An 8,895-nucleotide genomic window follows, 5' to 3' on the forward strand; every position below is an offset into this window, starting at 1 on the left:
ATGTTTTTATAAATGCATGCTCACATCTTGGCCCAAAGTTTTTGTATGCACAATATCCATCACCAAACTCCAAATACTAAATAAATCATGAATAAAAAAAATATATCTGTTTGATAGAAAAAGTAAGTACTTTAATTTGATGCCAGAATAGAGGATATCTGCAGTGCCAAAAGCTGACAAATAATCGTGGGAACACCCACTTTCTCCTTTTGAAGGTAAGGGGGGTCGGAGAGGGTGTCTGGACTAGAGGCTGTGCGCAAATTTAACTCAGAGACACAGTTGCTGCTGTCACAGTTGCTCCTGGATTCTACATTGTGCGGATCTCTTCTTCACACTGCAAACATGGATCTGAAAGTGATCGTAGTATTCGCTTTGATGGCGGTCGTCATTCATGCACCGGTTTCAAATGGTGAGTTATTGTTTAATGGATACTTTGCATTGTGCATAAAGCTTAGATGCATGTTTTGACACACTATTTGGCGACTATGCAATTTCGTTCATAAAAACAGTCGATGCAACTATTGCAAAGTTAAACATATTTTTCGGTTTATAACGTACACATGTGTAAGAAACGACGCATATTTCAGTGCATTTGCATTTACAGTGAATTAAATGTAAAAGGTTTTTTTTTAGGCTAACTTCATGCCTATGTATATTAATATATATATTTTACATAATAAAAAAAAAAAAAAAAAAAAAAGTAAGTTATTTGGTTTGATATTTCAACTTCATAAACGCACGTGATTTTTTCCAAATATAGTAAGTAACAGACTGACGCGCATGCGGTCGGGAGAGAAGAGAGGCTCTGGCACGGCGTTGATTAATGTGTGTATTTGTCGCCCTCTTTGTTTTCTCTTAATTACTCACAAATTAGAGGATAAAACAGAACCGCAGAGATAGCGCCAGTCTTTACTTCAATCGAGCCAGTGCGCGCGGCTCTAACGATGGTTTGCGCGTTTACATCACAATGAAAATAGATTACTAGAGATGTCATTAGCATTTTACAAGTGGACTAAAGTGGATAGAGCTCCGTTAAGTCGCAGGTAATTTACACCTCTGGACTCTTGTGAGTGGGCAATGTCCGTTAAAGTATTAGCGTTCATGCACCGTGCCGTCTTCACTTACAATGTAAAGCTGCTCGAGCTGTTAAGTCTCTGCTTCCTTGAGCGAGTAACAGGTCTGAGCTAAATGGAACAATAATCCCAGCGCTGTCATACAAATCACTCGCTTTAATGTGCAAGAACGTGAAGGCTATTAAAACAGCGTCCAAGTATGTGCGTGCATGCACGTTACAGTTCATACAGCATAGCAATGCCCACTTAAATACTTTTTTTTTTAACTAAAATATAGGTTAAACCATGAGTGCACTAAACATTTATCATCAAATCTATTCACTTGAAGTGCTTTATAAATGCACCTAAAATGTCACTTACCTCTGTATATACCCTATAATAATATACACTGAATTTCAAAGGCATATTCATTCATAATAATTTATAGAGTGCATAACATTCAATATCATAGCCCTGTAATATAGGCCTAATATAAATATGCATTGCTAAATGAATCTCGTTTAAACTTTCGGTTTTCATAGAAAAGCCAATAGAGGAACATGCACCCTCAGTCTGAATACTGTGCTGGTTGTTATTAGAGAGTGTTGCAATAGTGAATTGGAGGCTAGAGCATGATTACATAGTGGATTTAGAAATTTAAACCAAAGTTTCGTTTTTAGTCAAGGATGTTGTTTTCTTTTACAAAGCGCATGTGGTGTGAGCTCAAGATTAAATTGCAGGGCAGAAAGTGATTTGCATTTTCTCATCAAACATCATTATTCATCATGATTTCATCCAACGCTCACATGCACCGAATTACAAGAATTGCAGCAACAGCTGAATTGAGTTTCTCTTCTCTTTTTCTCTTAATTCTTCTCCAGCCAAGCCCATCAGCCTGGTAGAGAGATGTTGGTGCCGTTCCACAGTCAACACTGTCCCACAGAGAAGCATTCGCGAGCTCAAGTTCCTCCACACACCCAACTGCCCCTTCCAAGTCATGTGAGTATCTTCTCTAAACTCTCTCTTTCCTACTCGCTCAGCAGCTCTTCATGACCCAGAAACACATCACTTCACCCCATCAATCTCTAAATACTGAAGGGATGCTGAATGGGCCAGGAGTTGGCCTCCCCTGTCTGGCATTATACCGTTGGACAGGCTCTCACAATTGCACACATCCAGCGGGAAATGCTATAGGAGGGGGTAGGACCTTTAAGCATGGATGCATTTGTATTTTGTACAGGAAAACAGCATCATAGGGGTCCGAAAGAGTTCCTCTTCAAGCTCTTTCTCACACATGTAAAGGGCTTGAATGACGTGCTTAGTCACACACCATAGCCTTGCATGCTGATGAGAACTATCCTCCCTGTATGTTTTCACCTCTGTTGAGTGAAGTGTTCAAAATAGCTGCTCTATTTGGATTTTTAACAAAGATTAATGGCAGTGGCTTGTCAAACTCCATTACAAATGTCACTTATTTTCCATACCATAAACGCTCACCAAGGCGTAAACAAAGACTTAAACCGTGTCAAAGGGTCAGCGAGATAAAAACAGCTGGCTAGACTCAAAAATCACAAGCCGGCAAACGATTGCCACAAAAGCCATTGGCAAAGCCCTGGAGAGCAGATCAGAACCTGAATCCCAAAGCTCAAGAGCCCTTGATACTTCAAATCTGCACTGATGAGTGATGCTGGTAACACTATCTACCAGTGTTTGCTGTTGGCCTTGGCTTGCTGTGAGGTAATTACTACCTGCTGTTCGCAGTCCAGACCCTCTCCAACTCCTGCTGACTAGATCGAGATACACCAACAAATGCCAGGCCCTGATAAACTGCAGCTACTTCAAAAGAGTGAGCTAACCAAATTAGAGGGGATCTGTGAATTGAAGATAAGAACTGATTACTTTAATGATACCGATATGATGATAGTGGACACTTACTTTAAAGCTAATCTTGTCTCAGAAGAATGTTCTCATCCTCATCAACTGTTCAAGTATTTACATCATGTAGTAAGAAGAGTAATATCCAAAAATGCACACTGAGTTTACAGCTCCAAAAACATTTATTAATAACGGTCAAAACGTTGCACTGTTTATTAATAAATATTTTTGGAGCTGTAAACTCAGTGTGCAGACATTACTCTTCTTACTTCAGTGATTGTCATCTTTTTGTCCTGCACCTGAACCCAATTAAGGTTTGGGATGTGCACACTTTTTTTGTACTTTATATTATGTAGTGGCGTTCATTGTGGCTCCTTTAGGAATGTGTTACTCACAGGATTATGAGAACAACTCACACAGTTGCGAAGTTCAGCAGACCGTTTGTGTGTGTGTGTGTGTGTGTGTGTGTGTGTGTGTGTGTGTGTTTTTGTTTATATTACATTGTGGGAACCAAATGTCCCCACAAGGATAGTAAAACCTGAGATCACCTCCATTGTGGGGACCAGCCAGCGGTCCCCATGAGGGAAATGGGTTAATAAACATACTAAATTATATATTTTTGAAAATGTAAAAATGCAGAAAGTTTTCTGTGATGGGTAGGTTTAGGGGTAGGGTTAGTGTAAGGGGACAGAATATACAGTTTGTACAGTATAAAAACCATTACGTCTATGGAGAGTCCCCACAAAGATGTGTGCGCCTGTTTGTGTGTGTGTGTGTGTGTGTGTGTGTGTGTGTGTATATATATATATATATCACATCCAAATCATCACATGAACTATAATGTATGCCAGAAACCCTGGGTTTAAATAACTTTTCATAGTAAGCATTTATAGCAACAACACGCGCATCCAAAGCAGACAAAAATGTATAAAACATTTTTTTGTAAACATTTGAATTAAAACAAGATGCTAATAATAATAATTATTACTATTATTATTATTACTACATTAATCCATATCGATTTTCTAAAAAGTTTCAATTATTTATGTAATAAATTAATTTCTATTATTAATACAAATACAATATTATACCGTTAACACTTTACAATAAGGTCTCATTTGTTAACATTAGTTAATGTATTAGTTCATCTTTGTTAACGTTAGTTATTAAAAATACAGCTGTTAATTGTTTGTTCATGTTAGATCACAGTGCATTAACTAATGTTAAACAAATTCAACTTTCGATTTTAATAATGTATTAGTAAATGTTGAAATTAACATTAACAAGGATTAATAAATGATGCAGAAGTGCAGTTCATTATTATTTCATGTTAACTAATGTAGTTAACTAATGTTAACTAATGAAATCTTACGGTAAAGTGTTACCAACATTTTTTTGTCGTTAAAATTCAAAAAATGGTATTTTAACTTGATTCATTTTTACTTTACATTGGAAAGAGTTTAATGATTTGTTTGTGTCTGTTGTAGACAATTGAAAACAAATGGTCCACCTGTGCTGACAAGACACCTATAATCTAATCTTTTTGCTGAGAGCTACAAGGAAGATTGTGATAACAATCTGACAATCTGTTAAGACCTGTAGGGAAATAGGGAATGCAGATGCAAGAAAAGAATACCTAGGGTGATGAGAGAGTGCAGTGTAATATCACTTACTAGAGAGAGGAGTGACTGAGAACCAACTGCTTGGCTGAGCTTGAATGCACAACTGTTCTGCTATTGTATGGCTGATGCTGACTATGGGGTTTCTATTGTATTGCATTCAAAATCTGCTCACAATGGGCTCTTGGAGCTTTATACTTAGCAATGATTGCTTGCTTATACTGCAATTTGAACGTCTAAAAAGTTCAAATTTCAGCACCGTGATTCGAACAAGATATAATGAAAACTTACACTTTTCACCTACAGTGCCAAACTGAAGAGCAACAAGGAAGTGTGCATTAACCCAGAGACCAAGTGGCTGCAACAGTACCTGAAGAATGCCCTGAACAAGTAAGGAAACCTTCTTGACAAACAGGAGCTGAGAAATGGGAGAAACAGGAGAGGAAATACAGGGCCACAATGTTTAATTTGTTTTATAGCATTGTTCACAAATGCAATATTTGCCTTGCAGAGTCAATTCCAATTAACCAAATTAGACTTTTAGACAAATTAAAATTAGACAAAATGATGTATCGCATCAAACATCAAAGCCTCAGTGTAATAGTTTATGTAGTAGTCTCTGTTGACAAAAAGTCACCCGCACTTTAAAATACTGGTCTTTTTTGTATCTCACACATCTCTAAATGCTCACAAAAGCCGTTCCCGCTTTGTTTCTCAGATTTCTTTTGAATGTGTTTGTCCGGTTATAGTGCTCTGAAATATTTCTCTAAAGTTGATGTGCAAGATTAGCAGCTACTGCCGAGCTAATGAAAAACATGTTCAGGCTTTTGCGGCCTTGCCTTTAAAAGTTCCTCCGCTGATTGTTATCGTGAATGTCCAAACAAAGTAAAACAAGCTTTTGTTGTTCTGAATTCATGAGAAGAAAGACATTTCCCACATCTGATCATGAGCTTGATGTATTAGATCATGGGACTGGTCGTCTTTCATTTCACTGCTAGCTGGAAGATTGAATTTGAGAGGGGGTGGGTGAATAGAAAGCTTATGGATGTATGGCAAACCATAGGCGCTGCCTTGACTGGTGTGTTTCTACCTCTTAAACAAAAAGCATTGTCTAAAGGGGTAGAAAAGTGTGAACTGTCCGGTCTGCACAACAAAACATTCGTAGTAAGAGATGAACGATGGCTCCTTGAGGCTGAACACCCATGAATGGTCTCTGGACGCTAATGAGCACATACTGTGCGGTCTTTAGTACAGCTCAATAAGTGAAAAAGGAAGTTGTACATCTGCAGGTAGTGAGGGAGGTTTCTGCCATCTGCAACACCTCTGGTCAATGAGCTACTAAACAGCTCAGACATTCCGGTCATGTGACTTACTTTAAAAAAGTAATTTAAAAAAAGTTAAGAAACTTATCAAACCTAATATTTTGCGACTAAGTACTGGAAGCCTTCTTTAGGCCAAACTCAACAATTCCAAATAACTTCAATTTTTCAATTACATTAAGTTTATTAACTTAATTTTAAGGCAACCGGTTTCCTCACTTTTTTAAGTTAAGTCAAACGATCACTTTTTTACAGTAGTTAAAAAAATTCGCTTCAGCTTGAAATTAGAAGATTTTCAATAGTGGCAGCTTCAGCCCAATTAAAACTAACTACATGCAGTTACTAATAGAAACTGCCTATAAAAAGTGCAGACATGTCTGTTACATTCTTGCCAGAAGCATAATTTAGGTTTATTGTTTTAATCACTGTGGAGATAAAGGCTATTTAAAAATGTCCTGCTACTATTCACGAGTTTAAATAAATGTAATCAAATAAGTTCAATGATGGTGTGTGACTTGTCACATTGTAACATTTTGCGTCTCTTCATTTCAGAATGAAAAAGGCCCAACAACAGTCAAACTAAGAAGTCTGCCAGATGACCCGGGAATCTGACAGCCCACCGTCACAGATATGTACCTTGTAGACCTCTGGCATGCTTGCTGACCCAGCACTTAACCTGCCAAATATGCATCCCCAGTAAATGACTCAGCAAAAGACCACCAGTCCATCATCACCACCCATGTAGTCTCCTCTGTTAGCGCCAAGTGCAATTATATATGTATGACTGTGTTTTTTTTTTTTACGTATGATATGTATATACAATGTTTTTTTATATCGTCTTAAAACAGTAAAGAGATATTTTTGGAGTCGTGTTTGCTCCTTTGTTTGTTGTGTTATGTTGGGTTAGGCAGAACAGCATTGAGATAATGAGGTATTTTGGAGCAAACATTCAAAACTCTGATTATATAATTTTAATCTTAGATGCAAAAGAAAATGTGACTTCACATTAGCAGGAATGAAGTTCTGAAAATTCATATGCATGCAAGTTCTTTGACACAAAAAGAAGGGCATTGATTTTTACCTTGATTTTTGTTATGTATTTACCTAGTTCATAATTTAGATATCTGTAACAGCATAAACTACTTGTAAACGTTATATGGCATATACGGAAAAGATTCACTTGTTTTATTCTTGGAAAGGGTTACTTTGCCAAACAAATATTAACTATTTAGACCTTGCATGAACCAAGACAGTTTTTGAATGACTTTGGGGAATGTAATTAGCTTTACTGGAAGGCATTCGTGGGCCAATAGAGAGTTGGTACAAAAACATCTATTCACGCTCAGCAGAATTATGACATTAGAGACAGTTGTGCTTCAAAACACATCAAAGAAAAAAAGAGGTTGGAGAATTTATAGCCAAGTTCTGGAAGTACAAAAAATTGTAGGCATGATAATGTTTTAAAAAAGCAGTGTTAGTGGAACATCTGAGGTAGACCTTGAGACAGAACTAATTGACGTAATTACTACCTATATATATAACAATGCACTTTATAATCCCTTCTGACATTTACGGGGAAAAAAAATCTGATTCTGGATGATGTCCACTACATAATGAATAGTTCTAGAGCCTAAAGTTTTCTGTGTTTAGACATGGTTATGACTGTATGCCAAATTTATTAAACATTTGTATCTTCAGCATCAGATTTTATTATTTTGAGTGGGTTTGTTTTTAAATATTTTGTGGATTATTTCACATCTACGTTTAGGAAACAGATTGGCCGATACCGATTACCGATAACCCTTTGTATTTGAAAGCCGATAACCGATATATTGGCCGATAAATCTAAATCAACATTTTTTTTTTAAATTTAGAGCCTGATTGAAAAAACAAAAGTCTTACCATTAAAAGCCATGACCCAAGCACACAATTATAACGTTCTCATTATAATTTTATGATGCCTGTATGACAGACTTGCGCTGCACTTAACCTTATTTTCGATAACGTTAACATTAAAAATGACCATATAACGGCCGATACAGATATGGTGGTCGATATATCGTGCATCCCTAATTTTGAACACCTAAAGCTCCTGTTTCTCTTGGACAACTGTTTGGTCTAGGAATACACATTCAAAGTATGCCAATGCCTTGTGCCTCTCCAAAGAAAATTAGTGTACGGAATTTGTCTGTTACTACTGCCAATTTCATAATGTTGAGCTGTTAAAAGCACCAGGCCTCATTTACAAACACAACCCTGGGGCACAAAATCTATAAGGAAACATAATGCCTACTCTGTGCTTCCACTGGAGTCTGTGTACTGGGTAAAGGGTTAGAGCCCCCCGCTAGACAGCTGCATTCCTATTAACATGGGGATATCTTGCAAAAATATCATGTACTTCTTAGAAAAAATATATTTCAGAATGTGGTTAATTTTTTTCTTCTAAAAAACATGTCCCAATGTAGTGATGCCATTCAATTAAAATTGACCATGATTTCATGAAAAAAAAGTAAGGGAAGCTTTTTCATTTACATTCCATCAAATTGTCACTATTTTCAACACTGTATAGTTAACTGTAGCATATACTGTCCTTCCATTCCTTTTCCCCACTTAATGTGAAGATTACTTCTATGTATATGGCAGCTTATGACAGCATAAAGCACATTTGTTGTTCTTTCTTTTGTGTGTCTGTACATTGGTTTGATTTAGTCCCTAAAGTGTTTATTTTGAAATAAATCATTATGAAGAATTCTGTATGACGTTTTACTAATGGATGCGTATGAACATCAGTATTGCCACCTGTGATTTGGTTCACACCAAGAGAAAAGGGGTAACCTGCCACCTATATGTCTCCAACCATTAGAATCTAGATGTTAAATGAGGAAAAGGGAAATTAAGATTTCAAATGGGGGTCAAGAATTGCAGGCAGACTCAAAAATCACACCTTGATTTCACACAGCTCTTATAAATAATCCTGGGAGAACTTTTTAGATTTACATGAGACCCTGAATGACTTTTTTCACTTGTCCA

The 8,895-nt window shown here is 36.8% G+C and overlaps 1 protein-coding gene across 1 annotated transcript; it reads left to right on the forward strand.

Annotated features, from left to right (window-relative positions):
* The first annotated feature begins 220 nt into the window (after positions 1-220).
* On the forward strand, positions 221-7,568 carry cxcl12a (chemokine (C-X-C motif) ligand 12a (stromal cell-derived factor 1)). Its single transcript, XM_084390715.1, has 4 exons — positions 221-409; positions 1,934-2,051; positions 4,853-4,936; positions 6,418-7,568. The coding sequence occupies exons 1-4, from the start codon at positions 343-345 to the stop codon at positions 6,446-6,448; spliced, it is 300 nt and encodes a 99-aa protein (XP_084246841.1). The 5' UTR covers positions 221-342; the 3' UTR covers positions 6,449-7,568.
* The last annotated feature ends 1,327 nt before the right edge of the window (positions 7,569-8,895 follow it).

The sequence above is a fragment of the Rutilus rutilus genome (assembly GCF_951802725.1).
Source record: "Rutilus rutilus genome assembly, chromosome: 20".
Lineage (NCBI taxonomy): Eukaryota > Metazoa > Chordata > Actinopteri > Cypriniformes > Leuciscidae > Rutilus > Rutilus rutilus.

Excerpts from the sequence above, each read along its gene's own strand:
- cxcl12a (XM_084390715.1), top strand. The coding sequence starts at position 343 with ATGGATCTGAAAGTGATCGTAGTATTCGCTTTGATGGCGGTCGTCATT. Across the intron at positions 410-1,933 it reads TCATGCACCGGTTTCAAATG|CCAAGCCCATCAGCCTGGTA; the intron begins GTGAGTTATTGT and ends ATTCTTCTCCAG. Across the intron at positions 2,052-4,852 it reads AACTGCCCCTTCCAAGTCAT|TGCCAAACTGAAGAGCAACA; the intron begins GTGAGTATCTTC and ends TTTCACCTACAG.